General features: G+C 43.1%; 2 protein-coding genes across 2 annotated transcripts; one reads left to right on the top strand and one right to left on the bottom strand.

Moving 5' to 3' along the window:
- Positions 1–741: 741 nt before the first annotated feature.
- Positions 742–23220, top strand: LOC307254857 (mitochondrial adenyl nucleotide antiporter SLC25A24-like). Its single transcript, XM_080033392.1, has 10 exons — positions 742–1250; positions 2518–2644; positions 2872–2959; positions 4750–4861; positions 18528–18686; positions 19088–19240; positions 19675–19782; positions 20501–20668; positions 20899–21049; positions 21368–23220. The coding sequence occupies exons 1-10, from the start codon at positions 1071–1073 to the stop codon at positions 21544–21546; spliced, it is 1425 nt and encodes a 474-aa protein (XP_079889518.1). The 5' UTR covers positions 742–1070; the 3' UTR covers positions 21547–23220.
- Positions 23221–23452: 232 nt separating this feature from the next.
- Positions 23453–25967, bottom strand: LOC307254858 (transmembrane protein 69-like). The gene is made up of 3 exons (XM_080033393.1): positions 25872–25967; positions 25086–25130; positions 23453–24986 (listed from the first exon to the last, which is right to left on the bottom strand). Exons 2-3 carry the CDS (start codon positions 25128–25130, stop codon positions 24183–24185), a joined length of 849 nt encoding a protein of 282 aa, XP_079889519.1. The 5' UTR covers positions 25872–25967; the 3' UTR covers positions 23453–24182.
- Between the last annotated feature and the right edge of the window lie 1665 nt (positions 25968–27632).

The raw sequence follows: 27632 nt of genomic DNA, 5'->3' as shown, positions 1-27632 counted from the left end.
TACAACACTAAAATAAAGCAAGGGGAGTTTATTATAGCACAATTCAGACACAATGGAATTGAAAGGGCTTTAAAGGGGCATATAAATACATAAAAAATGTAGCCTGAATAAAAATAAGACATGAGAAATCATTGGAATTGCATTTAGGAGATAATAAAATCAAAAGGCGAAAATAGGCCAAGAAATGGTTTTCTCAAAACACCACCTGCACCTGGCCATATTTGGACAGTTTTTGGAAGCATTTGATGCTCAACATGAATTTGAAAACCAGAATTTGAGAGGTTAAAAGGCTACATACTTCCAGTTTTTCACAATGTAGTAGAGCAATAGCTTTATTTAGAACAATTAAAGTTTTGGGGGTAGGCCTATAGTTTTACCCGGTGCAGCTGTCAGATTCTTGTGGGTATGACTCATAGAACTGAATGGGGGCAAGGACTCAAGGCCTACTAACTGTGAGTAGGCTATATGAATATCATGCATGTGCGTGTGTGGGTATTACACCACAAAACCACGGCACTGAATTGCTCTGAAAAAGCAGACGTTAAAAGCTTTGGGAATGCATTGGTGGATAAACTAGTTGAAAGAAGGTTAAGAAAATGGGCAGCTTTCTCGAGTAGGCCTGTTTCCCATATAGGAAATACACGCCATAATATAGTAAACTCAGAAGGAGTGTGTTGTTCCTGCTGAAGGGTGTGTCCCTGTAATGTGTGTGTGCGCGCAGTAAAAGAGGAGGTCTTCTCAGGCAAACTACCCCGAGTCTCCCCACCCTTTTGATCAGCGCTGCCAACCTACCTCATCCGAAAACAGCTTTCTGTGAATCTACACTCTAGCTAGGCCTGTCAAGTTATCTTTTTTCTTGAGGACTTTTCCGACTTTCTTTTCCCAGACTCACTGCGGAAATCACACGGGACTATCCTGCTGCATCAAACCAGAAGTGCCAGCAGCCACAGGAATCGGCCTGTGTAGCCTGTATGTGTGAGTGAGTGAGTGTGCGTGTGTTTGCGTGTGTGTGCTTGTGTTTCCTCAGCAGCTGTAGTAGTTCGGTTCTGTGAGACGTTCAATTTGTCACGATGTATCAAGTCGTGAGGAAGCTGTTTTTCACGGACTGTCAATGTGCCGAAGATGCGACGAAAACGTACGAGGATCTGTTCGCCAAGCTGGACACCAACAAGGATGGAAAAGTGGACGTGTCCGAGCTGAAGGCAGGCCTTGCTGCCATGGGCATCAAGACTGGGAAGGGAGCAGCCCAGGTAGTAGCCTTAATAACACAGTCTATGCAAACAACAACACACAGACAGATCCTTAAAGGGAGAGAAAGTAGTCAGGAATGTGCAGTAGCCAACTGCTGCATTTTTAGGCTGGCTGCAGTTTCCCCATTGCACTCAACTATGCTAACCCTGATTCTAAATGACAGGCCTCAAAAGAAAGCAACTAAATACATTTACTCAAGTAGCCTACTACAAGCTTGATATACTGTAGCCTACTCTATTGCCAGCAAATAGTTTCTTTTAAGGCAATACAATGTCCAAAAATAGTGATGACATATTTTAACATATCAGCAATCTGAATATATAGATAGGCTTATTAAATGTATTTTATTATAAAACATTTAATATCTTAATGCAAATCTTAACATTCAAGAAATTGGAACCTGTACATTTTTTTATTTTTTGTTTGATCATTTACTTTAAATTATAAATTCATTACAAAAAATGTCATTAGTCACTAGCTTTCTTGTCTGTACTTTGCACTACATGTATTTCACAGGAATAGGTCCATATGTATCTAGAGATGCACCGATCTACTATTTTTCAGTTCCGTTCGGATTCCAGAACCTGGGTTTTGGATATGGTCTTAACAATCTGGCCTCTCTGGTTTGTCTACAACACTAACAGTAATAGCAAGGCGGTAGGACAAATAAGTTGCACAAGAATGTCCTGAAACGTCCTCAAAGGTCAAGGTGTAGGTGTAGGTGAGCATTTTATTGTGGGCTGTGACATTTAAGAGGAAACTGTCCCACCTCTGCTAATCAAACAATCCCACATTCCTCTCACTCATTAGTGAGACTTGATAAGTTTAAAAGCATGAATCAGGAGAAAAGGTTGGGTAAAGGTGAGTGCTGTAATAACCAGGTGTTGGGAAACAGGAGCTTTCTTCATCCAAAGAGATTATGCGATAATGATATGATATAAAGAAGTAATAAATATGTCCACTGACTTGCAGTAGGATAGTTTCTCTACAAACATGGATACCTTTTACCTACGTAGCACTTTTGAAATAACTTTTAAAGCAGACAAATATATACAACATTTTTCAAAATAGAGCAGGAATTATAAAATGATGAAGAAAGAGTAGAAAGGGCAAGATAATGACAGATAATCAGACCAATTAGAGGACTGAACACAGGAAGAGAAATAAAAACCTCTCCCACCGCCCAGTGCAGAGGCCAGACCCCAGACAGCCAATGTCATGTGACATGAAGCTGCTGGATTTCTAATATTCTGTGTTTTTCTCTAGAAAATAGTTTCCTCTGGAGACCAAGACAAAGATGACGGGCTTGACTTCGACGAGTTCACCAAGTATCTCAAGGAACATGAGAAGAAGCTACGTCTGACCTTCAAGAGCTTGGACAAAAACAACGATGGTATGGTGTAATTATTACAGTATATTACATAGGAATCTTCCAAGTTTATTGATTTAAGCATTATTTGAAAAATATAAAGAGTGGTGTTAAAATGTACCTTAAAAGTACAACTAAAACATTTGAGTATGAGTGTAGTAATAATCTCTAATGTTAGTGGCAGGGAACGTACTGTATGTTCCTCAGCATGTGAGAAATGTCTCCACTACTGTGTTTTTTATGTTCTACAGGTCGGGTGGACTTCATGGAGATAAAGCAGTCGCTAGCCGATCTGGGCCTGGAAATCACCAAAGAGGAGGCACAGAAGATCCTTCAAAGGTGTTTTTTGCTTATTTTTGTTATTCAGGAAGGTTCCCCTGTAGTGCTTGGTGTGCTCTGAATAGTTAGCCGGGAGTTAAAAGTGAAAACAAGATGTTAAAGGTGGTGACCGGTGTGAGGGACTGATAAGCAGCTCAGTCAGACTGTAGTTTGGTTGGGAAGTGGGCGGATCGCACATGATTAACATTCAGAAGTCTGTCTGAGTAGCAGAAAGTAAAAACACGAGATCATTAATAGTATCATATCAAATAAAAGTCTTCAAATGAGGACAACATTTTGTAAAGACAAATGATTGTAGTGTTTTGGGGCTAAACTTACTTTAGGAAAACACTTTTTTTGCATGATGAAGGCCAATGCAAATAAACTGCTCTTGCAAGTTAGACAGTGTGCAGAAGTCTACATTCTTCTGGGGATCTGCTCCTCCCTCTGTGAAGCACCTGTCTTAAGACACATATTTGCTATGTACTCTCCCTTTCTAAATCAGAAGATGTTAAAATGTGTAGGTCCAAGTCATTTCCATACTCACTCACTACGTGTATGGTAGCATTTAAAAAAGTTATTGATGCTATTCAGTTTTGTAAATTTCAAATTCACCTCGCTTCCAATTGCAGTTTAAGAACTACTGTTTTTTTTTGCAGAATAAGAAGTACTGTTGTGGAAATGCTTAACTGAGTTTGATCCTGTTCAACACTTCATATTTGTATGTGCTGTGCAAACCAGGCCCTGTGTGTATGAACTGAGCTCCACATTGTTGTCAGTGTATTTGCATGAAGCAGCAGACGTACAGCAGCACGTCTGACATCCAGAACTAGAAAGAGAAGTAAAGCAGGATGTGCATGACTGTCTGTCTGTCAGTCATACAGAATGATAAGTCGGAAAACCGCAGAGAGTTCTTGATCAGTGTAAGAAAGCTGAGCTGAGAATGAGGAAGTACATGAATGAAATACAAAGGATTTAGGATAATATTTCAGTTATTTAGCCATATTTTTAACCGTTTTATTGTGAAAGTGTACTTCATTTAAGATATTTATTGTTAGAATTAGCAGTGGTTTGGATGACATCAGTCTTCATGACTTGTGACCTAATTCCTGTTTGCATGCTCCCTCGCCACTATCTATGCTTTAAGGCAAATCCCACATCTCTCTCTCTCGCTCTCCCTCCCTCCCTCTCCCTCTCTTTCTGTCTCACGTTGACTTAGCAGACGTAAGGACAAAGTTAATTGGTCTAGAGAGTGAATGTGATTTGGAATAGAGTGTCAGCATAGTTCCTAATCCAGTTGTCCATATTCTTTGGAGGGCGAGACGATGTGACAAGGAGTCCACAGGATAGATTGTTACTTTCATCTGGATAAACGCAATACTATTATAATTCACAGCTTATTAAAGCTTAAAAAGACATTTCTAAACATACATCATTGCCTGACCTTAAATGTATTGTCTTCAGTTTTGGTCCCAAATAATAATAACTGACCATTCTCGTTTTTGTTAAAGATACACAATGTTTATTTGTCCTGGTAGCTAGGGAGATCAAGGCTCTGACCATATGATCAAAAAGTCCACCCAGTCATGTCCAGCTGACAGCCTTTGTTTCATGTCATCCCACATTTCTCTCTTTTTTTCTCTCTCTCTCTCAGCTCTCTCTCTCTCTCTCAGCTCTCTCTCTCCACTCTAAGAATATTCTGTCAGCTCTTTTTTTTTTACATTTTATCTAGTGAAAAAGGCAAACATTTTCGAAAATATTCAGAACAAAAGTAGTAAAATGCTCAATGTCTCCTGTCTCTCCCTGTACAGTATCGATGTGGACGGCACCATGACTTTGGACTGGAACGAATGGAGGGAGCATTTCCTGTTCAACCCGGCCACCAACCTGCAGGATATTATTCGCTACTGGAAGCACTCCACGGTAAGCAGCTGAGAATAACTGTCAAATGGTTTTATTTTAATGAACATAGAATGAACAAAATATTTTCCTTTTGCAACCAAAGATCAAGGCTAATCTTTTATATATTTGAAACATCTTGTTTGCATGATTTGGAGGTACCTTTACAAGCTGTGTCTCTTTTGTTTTGATGAGATGACATATGATTACCATGCATGGATGGCACTGGATAAATAGGTGTTTGTCCAGTTCCCTATCTAAGAAAACAGAAGCATGTTGTACAATATATTCCGTCATGCCCTCATGCTAATGATAATAAAGAAATGAGCATTTCCTACACATAAATCACTAAAATAATAATAATAATAATAATAATAATTGCTTGGATTTATATAGCGCCTTTCATGATACTCAAAGCGCTTTACAGGGTTCCAGACAATTCGTTCACACACAGTCATACCGGTGGTGGTAAACTACCATAGTAGCCACAGCTGCCCTGGGGCAGACTGACAGAAGCGAGGCTGCCATTCAGCGCCATCGGCCCCTCCGACCACCACCTCAAACATACAGCAGTCATACACATTCACACGAGGCAAGGTGGGTGAAGTGTCTTGCCCAGGGACACAACGACCATGACACAAGTGGCCGGGCTGGGATCGAACCGCCAACCCTAGGATCATTGGCCAACCAGCTTAACCACCTGAGCCACAGTCGCCCCACTAGTTAGAAACTTCATTTTATTTTAAAGTGGGGAAGACATGGAGGCCAAACGGTCGACAGTCTGTGTGCCTTCCGTGTCCTTTGACTGTTCTGGACATCACACTTAGAACCTTCGTGCTAAAAGGGAAAGTTGTGAGAGAGAGTGGTTAGCGGGAACAGGATTTGGACGCGCACTTTGTGCCACAGGTTCAGTACCTCTGCGTCAACAGATTACAGTCATTCCTTTACAGTGCAGAGGTGAGGAAAAGGAGGGAGGAGAGGTGATTAGAGACTGATTATGGTCTAGATTGTAAAATCGAAATCTTGAAAAGCTGGGTTATATTAGAAAGGAATCTTGACTTAACATTTTTCACAATGACCTTTTCTTGAAAAAAGAGGTTGTTTAGAGACTGTTAGCAAACCCATTAATAGCCTTATTGGGGGCCTTCTTCCAGTTCTAGAAAATAAGTCCAAATTGTTAACAAACCTCGGTATCGAACCAAATATCCCCCTCCTAAAAATGTTGCAGCTTGTTAGACTTTGTAAAGAAAGTTCAAATCCTAATATTACCGTTTTTGAATGTTCGCTGTATAGGAATGTACCATGGCTGAATGCCAGAGACAGCCAGTACCAGTCAATGGCTTAATCTCTGACATTCGCTGCCTGGGGTTCGCTCGCAATGCCTCTGAGTTCAAATACACTTGTGGATGCAAATCTGAGGCAGTGATAATCTCATTTCAGTCTGACCTAAAGTGGATTATCTTGTATGTCAATGGGAAGTCAGTGAGTCTAGAACAGGGCAGGAGTCAGGTAGCTCAGATGGGACATCGGTGGAGACATTTATGGCAGTGGGAGCGTCCTGCAAACTCCAGTGTTCACGCCGATGGTTACAGGCCACTTTGGGGTTCAGCGTCCCTCCGCTCGGGCTGTTGTGGGTCTGGATCTGCTGGCCCTCAGCATTGGACCGGGCACTTCATTAGAATTGTGTAAAGATTTGTGATGGGTTGGAGAGTTTGAGTTTAGGAGAGTGCTTGTACAAAACTTGGGACCGTATTGCACTAGATCAGCAGCTTTGTTAGAGGCTTGAGATGGCCATGGGTCTGCTGCAGCAACAACAGCAAAAGTTTTTCATCGGCTTTGAAGACGATGGAGCAATCTATGAGATGGAGCTGGAAATGGTAGGTTGGTGTTAGGGATGCACCAAAATGAAAATTCTTGGCCGAAACCGAATAAAATTAAACAGTTGGCCGAAACCGAATACCGAAAGTGGCTTTTGCAGTTTTGTTAAATTATTTTGCCAATTCTTTCAACATTGCATACATGAACTCCCAAATGTTCTCCTCAAACATAGCCTACAACTAAAAAGCAACCCTATAAAGAAACAGTAAAACCTTCAAATCTAAGAGTAAAATGAACATTTTACTAGGAATGTAATTGTGAACCACTCATTGATTTGTACCTTGACTTATATGAGGATAGATCTACAAAAAGAACGACTTATTGCCTTTTTTAATTTGTTTGCAGTGCAGGTTGAGTTGCTCTAAAAAAAAGTGCACCACAGCTCCCACGACTTCAGAATTTGCATCAAAGCCCTAATGATCTTAACAATGAGAGGCTTTAAACCAGGGGTGTCCAAACTTTTTTCACTGAGGGCCACATACAGAAAAATCTACGAAGGGCCGGGCCACTTTGCAAAAATAACACATTTATCAGGACATGTAGCTGCTCTGATGTTTAGTTTCATAGTGTCTTCGTAAATTGTAATCCTTCTTCACGGTAACACTTTCCTTGCACATTAAACAGACACATTTCCCCTCTTGCTTATATGCCAATGATACATCCAGTGTTTTCTGCCTTTGCGTCCAATATCCAGCAGGGTGAAAATAGTATCCAGCCGAGGTCTCGACCCTCCTAGGGGGGTCCGGGGGTATGCCCCCCCGGGAGATTTTTTTACGTTTTTAAAGTGAAATGCATGAATCTGGTGCACTTTGAGAGGGAAATTAAGTTTTAAGTATTAATTTTGTATGAAAAAAAAATGGAGACACTGTGTCAGATGAATTAGAAGCTATTGGAGAAGGACATAGATTTTCCATAATAATATTAATTTAAAATAAAATATTATGCAGGGTCCTCTGGGATGGGCTTGTAGCTCTTTTTCTTTTATGGGACATATTTCTCTGTAATATAATGAGTGCATTTAAATTATTTAAAAATTAAAAGCGCCATATTACATTATATTTTTAAAATGTGCCACAGGCCAATCAATCAGTGTTTGACACCCCTGCACTAGTGGGTTAACTAAGAAATGCAAAAAAAAAAAAAAAAAAAAATTTTTTTTTTTTTTTTTTTTAAAGGGCCATATTACATTATATTCTTAAAATCGGCCGCGGGCCAATAAAAAGCGGGCCGCGGGCCGCAGTTGGCCCGCGGGCCGTAGTTTGGACACCCCTGCTTTAAACGATGTCCATGCTTAGGAGGCGATTGTAATTTTTTCGGCTGAAGACTGAAACTAACGGGGGGGAGGCGGCTTACTGGACATATTCTTTAGGTGCTGTTTATACGAAAACACGAAACGGTGCATCCGTGAAAATACTTTTGCGGATGCACTATATCATTTATATGAAAACAGCAAACGCAGGCATGAAACCGCAAAGTTCTGAGATCAACTGTTTTGGTACCTGCAAAACTGCAAAACCATTTTCCCTGGTAACGTTGACGTCACGGCTCCACTTCACACATGTGTTACTTTCTCAGCTTACGTGCTCCGAACCGTAGTTGGGAGCAGCTGGTATATCTTACTATTATAAAAAGAAAAGGACGAATCGCACCAGTTGCTCGGCTGATACCACCACGTTATCATTTATTTTCTTGACTACCCATAACACACCTGCCACACTACGTCACACATGCGTCAACATATTTTCCCAGCAAGCCACCAGGGGGAGGCTTAGATTGCAACACTACCCCCACTCTGGAGGATGATTAAACCATTATAACATATCTCCAGCATCATTACACTGTACCCAGGAAAATATTAATTAGACAGTCATTAAATAAACATCCCCAACCATAACACGTATATCCCACAGTCCTTGAAGGGGTCCTCTTCCAGGGGGAAGTTAAGGTGAAAAGGCAATGTCCATAAATGTCAATTAAAGCATATTGCGTAGTCCTTCTTTCGTACAGGTAAGCAAATGTCCTAAACATGGCAATTACATCCAAAGGAGAAAAATGTGACTATTATTTTACTCACACCATTTAATGTTTGCGTAAGGTTACTCCAGTGTGCAGGATTTTTAAGTGCAAAAATAAGGCAATATTTTTTTTTATCAAACAAATAACGTTTTTCTTTCTTTCACATTGTTTTCCACACGCATGCTCATTAAGATGCTATAACAAAACTATGCGGCCCATTAGTATTCAAATTACCAACTGTTGAAACAAACAATTATATTACGCCCATACTGTAACTTCACATTTTAACCTACAACAGTCAAGTTAAACTTGTATGACTGAACTGGAACTCTTTGTTATTGTCAAACTGTAACTTTTTTTTTTGTTTTGACAACACAGGAACTCTTTTGTTTTTGTTGTCTTTTATTATTTATTTTACTGGAACTCTTTTCCTCTGAGGAGGGCAGCGATCCGCCTACACCCAACCTCAGGCAAATATGCTCAGTGACCAATCCAGTCACCAAACATGTTAGGAGCTCTGCGGACCCTCCGGGGTCGACGCCGAGGGGTGGAGTTCAAAAGAGGACGAGCAGCTTCTCGCCTGGCCGTATGCGGGGTCCCAGCCTCCTCCAGTGAAGGCTCAGCGGGGTGGCAAGGGAGCTGGCTGCTGCTCGGCGAAGCTGGCGATGATTGTGGTGAAGAGAAGAGACCTGGAAGGGCCTCCACAGCAGGGTCCTCCGTCTCTGGTGATGTGCCCCAAAGGTCGAGGGGACTGATGTCGATTTCTGAAGAGCTAGGGTCTGACGACGGGGATGGCGCCTCCACAGGTGCAGTGTTGTGCCTGAACGCGTTCAATGAACGTTCGTTCATGAACTCGTTCATATTGGGGGCGAACGTGAACTGAACGTATGTATTTCTGCCTCATGAACGTTTTTGCGAACGCGCTCATTCTGGCGTTTGTGAACGGCGCTCTTACAGTCGTTCAATCGTTCATCGAGTGCCAGATTTCCAAAGAAAACCCCCGCTAAAAGACAGCGTAAACAGCCCTTAATATGTAGCTGAAAAACACCCAATCTGGCAACACATGCCACCACAGCGTCGCACCGCCGCTGCGTCATCAAAATGCGAAACACCGCGGAAAAAAACAAAAACAAATGAATGCAGCAGCACTTACTCAGACCATGGACCTAGCCTCAGGCTCTACCTCTCCTTCGTATGATTGTTACCTACCTCAGATTGTGTTTGTGTTAATAAGTATGTCAACACATCTTCTAGAATTTGTTGTTAACAGTAGGCCCTACACTGCAGTTTAGAATGGTCTCCTTGAGGGTTTTACTAGTTTAAGTTGTAGGCTAATTTGTTTGTACAGTAGAACCTACCTGGTATATTTTTCAGTATTGCTTTCTTTGAATGACCTTTCATGTGAACTGTTTCCAGGTTTGGAAAATTATAAAAATGGAAAAAAATTTGCACCTTAACCGTTTTTGTTTGAATAATTCTTCATTTAAAAAAACATTTAAACAGCAACTTTTTCCTCATGTTTTTGAGAATATACTGTAGGGTGAAGAGCTGCAGCTGGCTTCTAGTGTGGACTGAATGTTATTGAAATAATTTCTGTCTGTGGTTCTATATGGAATTATTTAGAAAAATAATAGCCTGCAGCAACATATTTTAAAAAAAGAACTATGAACTAGTTCATTTTTGAACTGTGAACTTAGTTCAGAATTTTGAATTATGAACTATGAACTGAACTAGTTCATTTTAAAGGGTGTGAACTGAACTTTGAACTAGTTCACGTAGAAAAAGAACTTTCCCAACACTGCACAGGTGCCCACGTTTCAGCCTCTTGAAAGACCCAGCCGTTGTCTAGTGTTGTCCTCGAATGGTAAGCTTTAAGCTTGTCGTGGTGAACGACTTTCATCTTCATCCTCGGACCCCTTTTAATCCGGTAGACCAAGTCGTCCAGCACACCCATGATGAAGTACGGACCCTCGTAGGAAGGCAGGAACTTCCGCACTTTGTTCTTTACTCTCTTGGTGCCTTTGACTAGGAACCATACTGCATCACCAACTTTGTATTGGACTCTGCAAACATTTTTGTCATACTGTCGTTTGGCACGCTCAACAGATTTTCCCAGCGCCTCCCGAGCCAACTGGTGAGCTAGCTCCAGCCTTTCCCGGAGCTGTACGACATAGGCTGGAGGGGTAGCAGTGTTGTCTGAGTCAGGTGGCAACCCAGCAACAAGGTCCACTGGCTCTGTAATTTCCCGTCCGAACAGCATCATGTTAGGTGTCAGGCCCGTGGAGCTGTGTTTGGAGGCACGGTAAGCCATGACTGCATATGGGGTCATAATGTCCCAGTCCCAGTGACATCGTTCTGCAGTGGTGGCTATGATTTTCTGCAGGGTGGCATTAAAGCGTTCTACTTGGCCGTCTGACTGCGGGCGAAACGGCGTGGTCCGTGTCTTGTCGATTCCCAGCAGCTCACACATTCCCTGGAACACAGCTGACTCGAAATTGGTACCTTGGTCGCTGTGTAGGCACTGTGGAGCCCCGTATCTACACACCCACTCTGAAACAATCTTTTCGGCCACTGTTGTTGCTTGTTCATTGGGAACCGGGTAGGCTTCCACCCATTTGCTGAAGTAGTCTTGTACCACTATTATGTAGCGGTTGTGCCTTTCGGTTTCGTTTAGTGGTCCCATTAAATCAACTGCAATGCGTTCGAAGGGGGCACCAACTCTCACTGTGCCCATGGCGGCTTGAGGTGTTTTCTTCGGGCGGGCTTTTGCAGCACAGCTGGTGCAGGTGCGGCACCACAGAGTGACGTCATCTCTCATATTGTACCAGTAGTACCGGGCCTTGAGACGTGCGAGTGTTCTTTCTCCTCCAAAATGGCCGCCGACTGGGCCATCGTGCAATTGCTCTGTGACTGAGGTGCGGTACTCTTGAGGCATCAGGATCTGTGGATAGAACACCTTTCCATCTGTGCAGTAGAATTTCCTCAACAAAACTCCCTCTTTCTGGTAGAGCCTTTTCCACTGCGACCAGTAGGCTTTGGTAGCGGGGCTGTAGGGTGCTATGTCAGCCCATGGTGGCCTGCCCCTCCCCTCGTCCATCCACTTTCTCACTGGTGCTATATCTGGGTCAGCTTCTTGGGCACTGATTAACTGCTCTTGGGTCCAGCCACCGAACAGGTTGGTTTGGGCTGGCTCACTCACCCTGTAGACACCTGGACGGAACAGAGAACCAGCTTGACTGTCACTGAAAGCGTCTGCTACCCCCACTGGAAGATACTTAGACTTGACTGCGGGGCTGCCTCCATAGCTATCTTCGGGCACCACTACCCCCACTGGAGGTTGCCCTGCAGGAGTTTCCCCGGCATCCTCTTCAGCTGGGCTCTCAGCCATGTTGCACTGGATCCCCTTATGCTGGAGCTGGTTACTGAGGTTAGGCTCTGGCACTGTGCATGGGCATGACGTCCGGCAGGGTCTTCTGGAGAGTGCGTCCGCATTTTGGTGGTGTTTCCCTGGACGATGGACCACCTGGAAGTCGTACTCTGCTAGTTTTTCCAGCCAGCGAGCCAGCTGGCCCTCAGGCTCCCTCATCCGAGTCAACCAGCGCAGGCTGCTGTGGTCAGTCCGTATGATGAATGATCTCCCTAGCAGGTATTGGCGGAAATGAGAGGTGAACTCGACAGCTGCCAGGAGTTCTCGTCTGGTTGTGCAGTAGTTTTGCTCAGTGGCTGACATTCTCCTGCTCCCATAAGCTAGCACTCTCTCCTCACCGTCTTGAACTTGGGAGAGGACTGCCCCGATTCCCCAGTCACTGGCGTCTGTGTCGAGGATCAACTCGCCACTGTCGAGGGGATAACCCAGCACGGGTGCCGACGTCAACCGGCTTTTCAGTTGCTCAAATGCCTCCTGGCATTCATCTGTCCAGTTAAAGCGTGCATACTTTTTGGTGAGTTCATGGAGGGGCTTGGCAACTGTGGCGAAATCTTTGACGAAACGTCGGTAGTACGAAGCCAGGCCGACAAACTGACGCACCTCAGAGACGTTTCGTGGTGCGGGCCACTCCATCACTTTCTGGATCTTTTGGGGGTCAGTGGCGACACCTTTGGCAGAGACGATGTGCCCCAGGTAAGCCACTCGCTCCCGGAACAGGAAACACTTTGAAGGTTTAAGTTTCAGGTTGGCCGCGCGTAGGCTGTTGAACACTTGATCGAGCCGCGCCAACATTTCAGTGCCGTCCCGCCCCAGGACAATGATGTCATCGAGGTAAACCAAACAGGTCTCCCACTGTAGCCCGGCCAGGACACGGTCCATGAGCCTCTGGAATGTGGCCGGCGCATTGCATAGTCCGAAAGGCATCACATTCCATTCGAATAGGCCCTTACGGGTGCAGAAAGCTGCAGCTTTTCGGGCTCTCGGCGTCATTTCCACCTGCCAGTATCCTGATGTTAAGTCCAGCGTGCTGAAGTACTTGGCGGTGGACAATGTGTCTAAGGTGTCCTGGATGCGGGGCAGTGGATAAGCGTCCTTTATGGTTCTCTCATTTAAGGGCCTGTAGTCGACACATAGCCGTGACGTCTGATCCTTCTTTCTCACCATAACGATTGGGGCAGCCCAGCTGCTGTTGCTGGGTTGGGCCACACCAGTGTCCAGGCTCTGCTGCACCTGCTGGTCTGCTGCAGTTTGTTTGTCTCTAGCCATCCTGCGTGGTTGCTGTTTCACAGGTGGGCCAGGGGTGGTGAGGATGTCATGCTGCACGAGGCTAGTGCGGCCAAGGTCAGTGGGCCCCGTGGAGAAGACGTCACTGTAAGACCGTAGCAGGCGGGCCAACCTCTCATGGTCACCCTGTGGCAGACTAGCACAGCTCTCATTATACAGGACCTTAAGGTGGATGGGTAAAGAAGCAGAGACAGAGTTAATAGGTTCAGGGGCCGGAGGTGGCTGGGGCTCCAGCTCCCCTAACACCGTTGCTGGTTGTAGGATCCCTGCCACAGCGCCTCTCTTCAACGTGACAGGTAAGGCACCAGGGTTGAAGACTCTGATGGGAACGTTGGTGGACCGCTGCGCCTGCACGACGATGTGAGCGACTAGGACGTGGTGTTTTTCGATGAAACCTTTAGTTGGGCTCAGCATCAGGTCTCCGTCAGCGGCATGGCGGAGGTGGACGGTGCCGGGGACTACATACTCACACCCCGACTCCAACACTGTAGTGCGGGCCACTCTAACAATGTGCACCCGGGGCCGATGGCTTGGGTTAAACCGAGGTACCTTCTCTCCGCAGAGGGTTATCTCACGGCGACCATAGTCCAGCTGGGCACTTGTCTGATGTAGGAAAGGGTGCCCCAGTATAACCTCGGTGCTCTCTGCTGTGTCGGCCATAATAAAGTTCACATTTGTAGCTCGGCTCCCAACTTGTACTGGTAGGTTGACTTCACCCAGCACTGCCAGACCACCGGGGCCGATGCCCTGCAGGACCTGTGCGACCGATGGCTCTATTGGGGGTCTGGACTCTGTGGGAATGGAGTTGAAGAGATGGAGGGGCAACACATTCCTCCGAGCACCAGAGTCAAGCAGGGCACACATTTCCAGTCCATATATGAATATTTTAACACACATGTCGTCTTCCTGACTTGCAGTACAGGTGACCACTATACCTGTGTCGGGTGCTGTGTTGTTATTGACTGTCCGAGCTTGCTGTCTGGGTCGACGGGGAGAAGGGCAGTTTCTCTGCATATGCCCTAGACCGGAGCAGTTGTGGCACTGAACATCCCCCATAGGCATTTTGGAATTAGTGTCCCTCTTCTGGCGCCACTGCTGATTGGATCTTGGAGCCCTCTCTGGTGAGTCGATGGACCAAACAGCAACCCCCACTGGCTCCACACAAGCTGGCATGCTGTTATTTTCACGTACCGTGGCGGCCCTGGCTCTCTGATTTAAAAGACTGCGTTGGCCAGGCTGCATGAATTGTGTGACTGTTCTGGCGGCCCTCCTCGTGGTCTCGTAGCTGTGTGCGATGTCATATGCTCTGGACAGGGTACGTGGCTGCTTCTCCAGTAGTTTTTGCACCACCTCAGCGTCGGCCAGGGCGTTGGTGAAGATCTCCACACTGATGGCATCCTGCTCCAGCTCAGTACGGTCTGCATACACGATGGACACTTTCTCGTAGATATCATCCCTTAAGAGGTGCAGCGCTTCGTTCTGCCCCCTAACCCTTTGTCTCAGTTCAATGCCGATAGCTGCTGCATGCTCAGAGCGCGGCCCGTAGGCAGTCTCTATTTCAGCCACAATGCGCCGGTAGTTCCAGCGGTCAGATCTGGGATTTTTATGGACAATAGCTCCAGCCGCGCCATTCAGGCTGAATCTCAGTTGAACCGCCATTGTTGCCTCTGACCAATGGTTTGCTTTTGCACAGCTTTCGAACCGGTGAATAAAGTCTTTCCATGAGCCTGTTCCATCAAAATGGCCTGGCTTCAATATTGGAATTCTCTCTTTATATCCATAATGTTCATCGTCGCTAGTGTCCATTGTTTCAACTTCTGGCGCCGTGTGTGATGACCGTGGCGCCGACCTGGCCTTTCTCGCAGCTGACTGGCCGTATTGGTAGGTGTTGCGGTGTGGGGCATAGTCATTATCATCATAGCTTATTACTCCACAACGTTCAACGGGCTGGGGCATAGAGGGAGGAAAAGGCGTCGATGTGAACTGGGGGAACAGTGCGTGGGCCGGGGCAAAAGGGTTTTGTGCCGTATAGTTCAGGGTGGTGAATGGGTTAGCTTGCTGATTAGCGGCATGTAGGGCAAACGTTTGAGCAGGGCTATTTTCCGACCCGTAAGGTAAAGCTGCAACTGGGTTGGCTGCCATATGTTTTGAACAGTCACAGGTTTGCTGAATAAAGTGCTCGGACTCACCATTTGCATTATAATCCACGGGCGTTAGGAACGGGTTAGTCAACCGTGATGGCGGTGGCGTGGGGGGAAAGCTCATGGGGTAAGCTAGGTTGAGCGGCGGCGTCTGGCCGTGAACCGCCCCTCCGTCCGCGGCTGCCGTTAGCTCCATGCTAGCCGCGAAGGGGTTAGTGCAGTCGGCGTATCGGCCGTCCATGATGTTAACTGCGTCCATATTAGTGTCTCTTATATCCATTAAAAATGGGTTGGTGCTGACGTTTGGCGTGTCCATCTCGACAGGCCTCTTATTCCACGCATTAGCATTAGTGGTACCTTTAGCTCTAGCTCCGAGCGCCGTCATACTGCGTCCGACCGTCCGACGTAACTTTTTCTTTTTCTCTTCACTTTTCTTCTTGTTTTGTTTAATCCCGGACGAGCCCCCAGTGTTACTTTCTCAGCTTACGTGCTCCGAACCGTAGTTGGGAGCAGCTGGTATATCTTACTATTATAAAAAGAAAAGGACGAATCGCACCAGTTGCTCGGCTGATACCACCACGTTATCATTTATTTTCTTGACTACCCATAACACACCTGCCACACTACGTCACACATGCGTCAACATATTTTCCCAGCAAGCCACCAGGGGGAGGCTTAGATTGCAACACATGTGTAGTCTATAACATTTGCTATCAAAATACCCACACGCGAGTTATAAAGTTAGAAGACAACATAACATGCACGGTGTCCCCGCGGCACCATCACTGTGATCAGCGGTGTCATGCAGGGCTCAAATATAACACTCGCCAATGTAGTCTAAGCGATTAGTAAATTATTGAGACCACCCGCCACTTTGGCTGGGGAAAGATTTGTGCTCTGCTGGTTTTTCTAGCAAAATAAACGTGTCACCACCATAGATAGTACCATAGGTCACCACCTATATGCCAGGTACACATCTCTCTCTACATTAAAAAACATGCTGCGTTCCGAATCGCATACTTTCTACTATATAGTATGTAGAAAAAAGATTTAGGATGTCCCGATTCTTGTGACGTCACATCGACGAAGCCTCCATATGAAAACAAACGGGGATGCGACGGATATAAAAGCAAGAGGCAAGATCAATGCACAATGTTATGATGAAATAACAGAGTAAAAGTATGTCCCAATAGTATGCCTACTGCATCCTAACTAGATTATTTTTTATCGTCGGATGTAGTATGTAGAATAGAAAAAAGAAAGAGTATGCGATTCGGAACGCAGGGAGAATATAGTATAGATTGCATGGCGCGCAGCGGTTAAGTTATTGTTCAAACAAAGGCTAAAAAAATTACGGCTTCACAGTAAAAGCATTTCACTGGCTAAACATTAACATTATTTCACTGGACAAACGTGAGTTGACTTTTATTTTGAAGTACGCCTAACAGGAAGCTAGCCGCTCACAATGCCCCTTCACTATCAGCATGTCTAGCTGTTTTCACGAGTTCAATGCCGTGAAATAAGAGGACAGAAACCTTGTCGTTTACAATACTTGTAACCCTATGCTTACACCAACCGCTTTATGAACGTTAGTGGCATTACTTTTCGGTTACAGTAAGTTTTTATGCATCAAATTGTACCGGAAGAGCTATCTACTACTAGGCTAAGTGTCACCGTTGACTATTGGCATGGCATGCGTAATACAGCGATTTCAACCCGTTTCCTCTGAAAACATGTGTACGAGTGAAGATTCCTTATTGTCATGTCATTTAGTTCGTCAATTTTCAGTAATTTTGTTCGGCCTTTTAACTGTTTCGGGCCGAACCCGAAAATGACTTATTCTGCCATTTCGAACATTTTCGGTGGCCGAATGTTTGGTGCATCCCTAGTTGGTGTACTTTGCCAAGTTGTCTGATAATGAGTCGAAACTTGGTTCATGTGGCTTTTATATAAAAACCAACATCATCACATCACTGTGACTGGTATTGCCATTCCAGACACTGGCATCTGTATAAAAATAATGTCGGCCCATATATTATAAGAAACTGTAGCGCAGAAAAGCAAAAGTGTTGTCCGCTTGAGAGCGCTTCCAAGTTTTTTTAAAATCTAAAATCAACTAAATCCTAAACTGTTTTAGTTTTTTGTTTGTTCCGTTTGGATTTTTTAAACTCTCAAATGTTGGTCTCAGTATTGCCCTCAAAGATCCATTATTTGGTAGGGTTAGGGAGGCTCCACTTCGCAGTGAAAATGCAAACAGTTACAACATCACTTCAAAATTATCTTTGAGTAAAAGTCTCAATAAACCAGAACATTTAAAGATTCATAAAGGTAAGATTTCTTACCGGAATATCAGCATTTATAAAAGCTTTATTTTATGGTTTGACAGAAAAGTTTGAAGTAGTCTGGGGCAGTAAAATATGTTCCTATAACTGGATCACTTATACAAGTCTTAATATCACATAATGATTTGATTCCATATGCTTTTCAACCGCTATCAGTTCACTTTGCCGCTTTTGCAGAGTGCTGCAAGAGAGGGAAAAAACTAAATTTCTTATTTGATGTTACTGTAACAACCGGTTTAATTAATGGTGTGCAATGATGTAATTGATCTCACAGCATGGAGCTGTAGTTATGCAAGACTCTGGACGAGGACATGGCGTTTATCCAGGCATTAAGCTCTAGGCGAAGCTGTGAATTGTGTGTGGCCTTGAAGCTGTATAATGCGTGTAAAATGAACTCCAAATACAGCTTTCCATAGGATGTCAATTACATATGGAACATTAATACAAAGCTCTAGTGAAAGTGTTTTGCTGGCCTTTGTGGAACATGTTTTGTAAGTAAGCACATATAAATGTGAAGAACTATGTAACTTTATTTTTGCTCCTTTTTGACACCATTTCATTAACATATCTCTCCACCATCTTTATCATGGTGTTGTGTGTAGGTGCTGGACATTGGGGACAGCCTCGCCATCCCAGATGAGTTCACAGAGGAGGAGAAGACGACCGGTGTGTGGTGGAAGCAGCTGTCAGCCGGGGCTATGGCCGGCGCAGTGTCCCGAACGGGAACCGCCCCTCTGGACAGGATGAAGGTTTTCATGCAGGTTTGTCCAATTCTACTTTTCATTGGTTGTCAGTCAGATCGCCCCTTTATGGGATGTTCATTAACTTCATAAATCAATCACAGTTTTATTTTAGGGTGCAGTTGTCCTAAACTTTGCTCCTTAATGCCCCAACATAACTTATAGACCAAACAGAAACATGGTTTAGCCAAAACAAAATACAGAGTATTCAAAGTTGCATAATCCACATATGATAATGCATTCTTACATAATGGGCCACACTACAGAATTACAATACAATGTGAAGCTGTTCCAGTAGATATTAGTAGCGAAAATATTCCCCTCATTCAATTGTATTTAATGTGTTTCACATGCTGCCTTTTCATGCAATAATGAATTCAACTTTTTAAAGTAATGGCTTATGACTTGTTTGTTATTTCCAGGTGCATTCCTCCAAGAGCAACAAAATCAGCTTGGTCGGTGGTTTTAAGCAAATGATAAAAGAAGGAGGCCTGATGTCTCTGTGGAGAGGAAACGGAATCAACGTACTGAAGATTGCTCCTGAGACCGCCATTAAGTTTATGGCCTATGAGCAGGTAAGAAACAGCAATAAAACCATGTATCAAGTCAATTTCAATGCAACTTTTTACCATGTATCATCACAAAATCGACAGTTGTGTTAAAGGTGCACTATGCAATTGCATGTGAGAGGCATTTGATTACAATTGCAGAGCCTGCAGTAACTGTATATGTTTGTGGGCCCTGCTGAACAATAACAACAGTGAAACAGTAACTTTTAAGGAGGCTTTCTAACTTCAAACAATGTTCCAGGGATCACATTTTCCTTTGAGTAAAGTTGTTTTATTCAGTTGTGAAAATATTCCTTAGAAAACGTTAACTTCTCTGACACACTGTTACATAGTGCACATTTTTAAAGACTTAAAAATGAAATTTGACTTAAGTTCATTACTACTGACACCAACCACTTTGAGTTTTCATGCAACACTCCCTTGTCACTGTGTTCCATCAGTATAAGAAGATGTTGTCCAGTGAACCAGGGAAGGTCAAGACCCACGAACGGTTCATGGCTGGATCGCTGGCTGGAGCCACAGCACAGACTGCCATCTACCCCATGGAGGTAAGCAGAGGTGGAGGCATTTACAGGTGTTTGTATATCCACAGTTTGTTTAGAGTTTGTACATTGGCATCAGGTTAGAGAATGTCTTTTTAATCCCACAAAAATCCCTAATAAATCTAACCTGAAAGCTAAAATGATGTGAATGCCTTTACGGAAGAAAATGCAGATTTCTGTCCTTGATGCTTCACTTATAACGTTTGCATTGCCATTGTCATTCGTCACTTTTCATCATTTTTTTACACACAGTTAGGCTCAAAATTCTGAGAGCATATTGGAAATCTCTTATATTTTCATGAACACCTGGATTATAATCAGAAAGATTGAGGGATCAAGTTAAGAAATAGCAGCATTTCTCCATGGATAACGAAGTCCTATTTACTGATAAATCTGTATCAGAAAAGTGTATGTAAGGAGAAGGAAAAAAAGAGGGAGAATGGTGGTGAGGATATTCAAGTCTGGTTTTTTTCTGCTCTGGAGTTTGACTCAAGAGCATAAATGCAAAATATGAGCATCTTGACTTTTGTACCCCAGATATACTGGACCAAGCCTATAAAAATCAGCCTTTGAATGAAACACCATTGTTAATGCCTTAACAATAAATGTGACTAGATGGATTTCAAAACTGGCAATAAACAGCTTAAAAAAATAAAACTTTGATCACCTTTATAAACCGAATACCGCATGCCTAAATGTGCTGTGATAATCCGGGTCCTCACAGGTGATGAAAACCCGTATGACCCTGAGGAAGACGGGACAGTACTCGTCAATGGCGGACTGCGCCAAGAAAATCCTGAAGAAGGAGGGAGTGAAGGCGTTTTACAAAGGCTATGTTCCCAATATCATAGGCATCATCCCCTACGCTGGCATAGACCTGGCAGTGTACGAGGTATGTGGTCTTGCATCATGTTTTGACAATTAAACACAAAGCTCAATTTTCTGTGTGCCGCATCTTTAAAACCAGTGAAGGGTTTTTCCACTTCTATAAATGTCATATTTCGTGAATATTTGTGTTTGTGAATATTATTATGATATTTTTAATGCTTTTTTAAAAACTTTATTTCTGAAATGATTTGAATTCTCCTTTCACACACGCAAACACATTTCTCTCCTCACCAGAGCCTGAAGAACTTCTGGTTGTCCAAATATGCCAAAGACACAGCCAACCCGGGCATCCTGGTGCTGCTGGGCTGTGGGACCTTATCTAGCACGTGTGGCCAGCTGGCCAGCTACCCACTGGCCCTCATCCGCACCAGGATGCAGGCACAAGGTACGGAGAACCAAACATCTTTCGAATTTCTATTGAAAATACTTTTAGAAAGAAGTGAATCAATCGAGCAGTGAATTAAACAGTACCGGTTAAGAAATAACCATTGAAAGGCACATACTGTTGCTAAGGTAATAATAAAATAGTGAATAGGATCCTGGGGATCCCATTTGTTTTATTTTATTTATTTCCTTTTTTATTGCTCATTCGTTTTATTTTGTGTTTGTATTATTTTTAACATGTTCAATAAAGTGATTAACTCAGTTCACAAAAATCACTACAACTTGTTTTAAATATTTTATTTTTTCTGTCTTGTCCCAGCTTCCCTAGAGGGCTCAGAGCAGCTGCCCATGAACGTGATGGTGAAGAAGATTATGGAGAAGGAAGGCTTCTTTGGACTTTACCGCGGCATCCTGCCCAACTTCATGAAGGTCATTCCTGCCGTCAGCATCAGCTACGTGGTGTATGAGCACATGCGCTCCAACCTGGGTCTTCAGTAGGTAGGCAGAGGAGTTACCCGGGGGCACTGTGTGTGTGTGTGTGTCTTCAAATGCAGCATTTGTTTGTTTGTATGTTTTTTTTTTGTATTATTGTCATTTAAAGAACTTGTTTACCTGTAGTGTCACCAAAGTCTGGAGTCAAACCGCTGCAGTTGGAATCGTTGTAGAATTAAAAAAAAAAGTGACAGCAGGACTTTGGCTAAACTATTATGAATGAGCCATTATGAAAAAAGAAAGAAAATGGTTTACAACAGTGGTTCTCAATTATTTTCTGTCATGCCCCCCCCTAGGGGACAGAATTTTTTTCGCGCCCCCCCTAAATTTAAATACTATTGAGAACCTGCTAATATTTATTTATTTATCTGTACAAAACCACTGTATGAGTTTCTGGCACGAGCATTCTGCATACAATCACCTTATTATCAAATTAGATAACAAAAATTAGCTGAGATAACTTCTGCAGCAAAAAAATTCAAAGTTCAGTTTATTAGCTCAATTTGTAACATTTAAACAAGACTGCTCAGTCTGTGTGAATCTCAGGACAGAGAAACAAGAGCAAATGATTCACTGAGTAATTTTGCATTTCATTCAAAACATTTTCAAACTGTAAACATAGTTAAGGTGGTGTTTTTTTATTATTATAGGCCAATAGGCCTTCTGTGATGCGATAACCAATAATTAATTAATGTTATTATTAGTCTACTTGCTTGATTTCTTTTTAAATAGCCTACAGAGACACTTGGAGACACATGTGGACATTTATTTACTGCAAATCGCGGCCTTTCGCGCTGATATGACCATCCACAAGCACACATCGCGCTTGCTAGCACTTAAAAAAAAAATATATATATATTTTTTTTTTGGTCAGTTGGAAATCAAGGCAGCCCCCCCCCCCCCTGACAACTCACGGCGCCCCCCCATTTGAGAAGCACTGGTTTACAATATCCTGCAGCCCTCACACAAGGCTATCACGTATTAATACGAATTCTACAATGTTTCTGACTGTATGTGGCTTGTCCAACCTGCATTTTGGATGCGACCACAGAATAAAGTACACAAAATATGAATTAAAAAAAAACAAAGACAGTTGAGGAGGTTCATTTTCATGTTTTATTTTTTGTCAAACTGTTGATTTGGGTAGATGTGTCAATGTTTTTCTATCATTATCATTGTGAGTATGTGGTCCTGAAATGTCACTGCACCAGAAACGTATCGCATGTATCTACATTATTTGACCATACAGCACCTTATTAAACCAATCCAAAGAGTGGAACACTTACTAAGTTGATCTTTTCAACCAAAAGTTTGCAGTTTACGTCCAGCTTTTATATCGGTTTCCAAAAAATATTGTGTTAGACGTCCCCTTGTGAGGGGGGAGATGTTTCACCTAGAAATCTGAGGAAACCTTTGAAGTGCAATACCGTATTTTATACTTTGGTGATACACATTCGTGGCGTGTTGAGTCAATTTTTGGGGAAATGTATTGTTGGTTTCTTTCACACGGAATGCCATTGTTTGGCAAAGAGGGGAGTGATGTGCCTTACTGTATGTGTTTTTTTCCTCAGATATCTGTACACTTCTCCACACTTACATTTTCTTCTTGCCTTTATTTCCAATATTTGGTTTATAAGATGCTGGTGTTTACCTTAATAAAAAAAAACATTTGAATACAAAAGTGAGAAGTTCGGAGTGGATTTATTTTCAGCATTAATACAGTATGTTTGAAATGGACTTTCGATTGAGTCACTTGCGCTGAAGAACTAGTACCTGTTATTCTCTAAACTGAGTCTGAGCCTTGTGTTTTGTGTATCCAACCCCCTGAGGTTTTAAGAACAGATTACTCCACTTTAGATCTTATGTAACACTTTTTGTGTGTCCAGTCCAGTGATGATGTTAAATAGTCCTGACTTTAGCTATCTGATCTTGGCCATGTAAAAGGACACGGTCACCCCAGCTCTGCTAATTTGCAGCATTGCACTAAATAAGAGACTGAAAGGGAATTGTATTACACCCACACTTTTCCTACTTAATTTCAAAATTATTTATTTTCTTGATAATGATTTTGATTTCTGAATAATAACTAAAGACAAGCTAAAATACTCAAGATCTCTAGGTTACAGCTCAAATGTGTTTCCTCCTCGGGGTTTCTTGAATAATCTTTCAGGAAACATGACTGAAAAGTCAAAAGAACATGGCATGTTGAATGACAAAGTGCATTTATTTAATCAACAGCTTGTTCCACATTTTTAATTTTCTTTAGTTCTTTTGATGTTTGAAAATATCTGTTTGTCAAATTCTAGTGACACTAGTAGAGTCAAAGAAAAGTCACTTAAAATAAATAATTTCATTGGATAAATTTGAAAGAAATGGTACACTAGCAGTCAAAACTCCCACACAGAGGCTTTAAAGTATGGGACTGAAAATAAAATATGTTGAGAGGAAACAAAACGTCTTGTTTGTACACTAGACAAACAATTCTATTTTACAGACCAGTTTTCGCCATAATCTGTATTTTACACAACTTCTAAAAACAACAACCAGACAGGCTGACTAGAGCAAAACAAATAAATGCCAATAACCCTTGTAAAATGATCACAAAAGATAAATGCATGATGGCTTTACACTTTTAAATACATTTAATCTGAGAATAGCTTCTTTTCGGGGTATAGTCCGTTCATTATGAGGGAACCGAGAAGAGAGAAAAACGCCACCACGGTGAGGACGGAGCGCAGGGCTTTGAACCAGCTGGGGTAGGTGGGCAACAGAGCCAGGTCGTAATGCAGAGCGATGCCCAGCGCCATGACGACCATGGTTGTCGCTGGAACGATGGTGTCGCTCATCAGCATGGTCACCCAGGCCAACAGGGAGGGCACCACGCTGTTGGACAGGTTGATCCAGTCGGGTTTGGCCGGGCTGCTCTCGGGCAGAGCGAAGCCCCAGCGAGCTCCGCCTAGGAAGGAAACTATGGATGCCGCGTATGCTAACTGAGCATATGCTAGCTCTGGGTAGTAGCTCTCAGTCACTGCCATGTACAGAGTAGGGGCGATGAATGGGATAAGCCCAGCAAAGCCCAGGTACAGCGCGGGTTTGGGGCTGTTCCAAAGCTCCTTCATGTCATAGCGGAGCAGGTCCAGTTCTCTGGGCGGAGGTTCAGGCTGTAGGCGCTTCTTGAGTCTCACAGCAGAAGAGTGGAAATGTTGGCTCCTCACTAGAAATGGAGCAGTAGTAGTAGCATGATTATGGGCCCTGTGGAAGAGCTCAGTCCTATTGAGACAGAGGAGGGAAGGGGGTTTGACTAGTCCGTGGTCCCGTTCTGAAAATGGCGGCCGTGCTGTGGAGGCCCAGCAGGTCTGCAGGGAGCGGGATCCTCCAGCATAGGATCCGGTCAGAGTTGATGTCCAGCATCTTTGTGGAGGAGCTGCAGCTGCCCAATGCCAAACCTAAACAGAAGGCATTTGTGTTACAGTCTAAAACAAGAAATGATTAGAAATATGAGGACAAGAGCTTTTGAAGCAAGGAAATATATAAATGGCCCTTACCTTCTTGGCAGCAAAAGTGCTTCTTCTAAGTATAGCAGAGAGCATCTGATGAGAAAAGTGAAGAAATATTAGACAAAGAAAGACACACATACTCAAAATACATTAGAAAATCAGATTAAAGGGATGTAAAATGGGTTTGGGCTGCCACTTATTTGATTGTTGGTAAATATTCTCAATAGTTTCTCCATCTATGATTTGATCTATAAACGTAAAAGTTATATAGTAAAATAAAAATAGCAAAAAAATAAAAAAAATTATAGTTTCCTAAAGCCAAAAATGAAAGTTCAAACCCAAATTCAGACTTCAGAAATCTTATAGGCTATATTAAACCGTACTACTTTTCTTTAAGCACTACAATGTCTGGTATTTTCTAATCTGAAATCAATATAAACATGTTGGCATAAATGAGGATAACACACACTGATAATACAACTATAAGAGACAGTGCGTTATGAAGATGCAACATAAAGACAGACACATGTGTTTTCTACCAAACAGAGGACATTGAAGACCGAAAGGGCTCATTTTAATGAACTTGAAAAATAAACTGTCAGTATGGCTCACTGACTGATCCAGGGCGGACCATGTTTGAACCGTTCTAGTCATAGACATAATAATCATCATCTTTATTATGTCTATGGTTCTAGTATTTAAACCGGGCACAATTGTAGGCCTACCTGTCGTCTCTGCTGCACCCACCACATATGACCAACCTATACGGTACTTCACAGTATGAAACAATATGAAAGCATAAGCCTGTCCCTGAAACACAGACGTTATCATTACCTCTCAGTGTCAGATAGAAAACCTCATTCTTCAGACTTCAATGTTTATCCGAGGAGGTCAGAGAACAGAGTAGCCACGTTGGTGCGCGCTTGGTTCTTTCCGTGTTCACCAAAGGGCTTCCGTGAACTATAGTTCCACTTCCGAATCAAATTTCTGAGATTCATGAATTCGTTTTTTTATTTTGCACGTTTCTTTAAGGGTGCCCTTCTACCTTTTTTAATGTTCTTTTTAAAAACATTTGTTTTTGACTTAGTGGCGTTTTTATTGTGTTCATTGTGTTTATTGTGTTCATGTGTTTCCATGTTATTCCTGTGAAACACTTCAAATTGTAAATTAAGTTTCTGTAAAAGGTGCTATATTATATAAATATACACATTATTATAATTATTAATATTTTCATTATTATTTTGTATTTATTATCTTGCATTAATGTATATACTTTGCCGCTCTGGACCGCGGGCATCAACACTGCAGGCTAATGATCCAGCCCGGCCTTCACCTGGTTGCTCTGCAGCGCAGCAGGGCCGAGCAGCGGAGCTCCAGTGCCTCCTCATTGGCTCATCCATGGTCCGACAAGTTCTCCTGCCGAGGGCGGAGACCTTCTGCTATCCCGGTGCCCAGGTATCCCACATCAACTCAGTGCTACCACACATTATCCACAGTAATCCCGCTGCATCTATGGTCGTGACACATATCGGCTCAAATGACCTTAAGTCAGAAAAGTCAGAAAGTCTTAAAACTGATTTTAAAGCCCTAATCGATTCCGTCCTGACCGCTGGGAAACAATGTATCGTCTCTGGTCCCATGCCTTCCCCTCGATTTGGTGACATCAAATTCAGCCGCGCACGCCAACTTCATGTTTGGCTCAAACAGTATTGTCTCTCCATGGGCATTCCCTTTGTCGACAATTTTAACGTTTTCTGGAACAGACCGTCTTTCTTTGCCAGCGATGGTTTGCATTTAAACAAACAAGGGAAACATCTTCTGGCCAGTAATATGCTCTTAACAATAAAATCGGTTCCTAGCGTCACTCCTCTTGCAAACTCTGTCCAGCATGATTGACTATCTCCACACCTGGTCAGTCAAGAGGTAATTAGCTCACGTGACACAGCCTCCATGACCACTAGTCCCCATGCATCTAGCGCCCCCTCCAGGCCTGGAACATCCATTACTATAAAAACTCACCCAATCCCTGTATGTCAGTCTGTCAGATCATCATTAATCCCTCCTCATAGATTTTACAGGTCACGCCACAGACCACTTGGGATTACAAGTAACTTGAAAAATGTACCTATTATGTGTAATAAGTCAATTGTGTTGGACCACCCCGCTGTTGATAACCTGGACATGAGCATATCAAAGCTAAACTCACCAAACATCCTCAAAACAAGAAAGGGTTTGGGTTTTCTTCACTTAAACATAAGAAGTTTGCTTCAGCACAATAAATTAGACCATGTTAACATCTTAGTATCTCAGGCTGACCCAGATGTCTTGGTTCTGACTGAATCATGGTTGAAGAGCAGTACACATGACTCTATGGTGGCAATAAATGATTATAGTTTATTCAGAATAGACAGGACCACACGGGGTGGGGGAGTGGCTGTCTATGTTAAATCACATTATTCTGTATCATTACTACATGCTGTCTCTGTTCGAAGCTGCTTTGAATTTATTGCTTTGGAATTGTCTTTATCGTTAAATGATTGTGTTATTGTAATTGGTGTGTACAGGCCCCCTTCAGCAGTAAATAGCTCCTTGAGT

Source organism: Ammodytes marinus, assembly GCF_949987685.1.
Source record: "Ammodytes marinus genome assembly, chromosome: 8".
In the NCBI taxonomy this organism is placed as follows: Eukaryota; Metazoa; Chordata; class Actinopteri; order Uranoscopiformes; family Ammodytidae; genus Ammodytes; species Ammodytes marinus.
The sequence above is the reverse complement of the archived record's forward strand: the minus strand, read 5'-3'. Positions and strand labels throughout refer to the sequence as shown.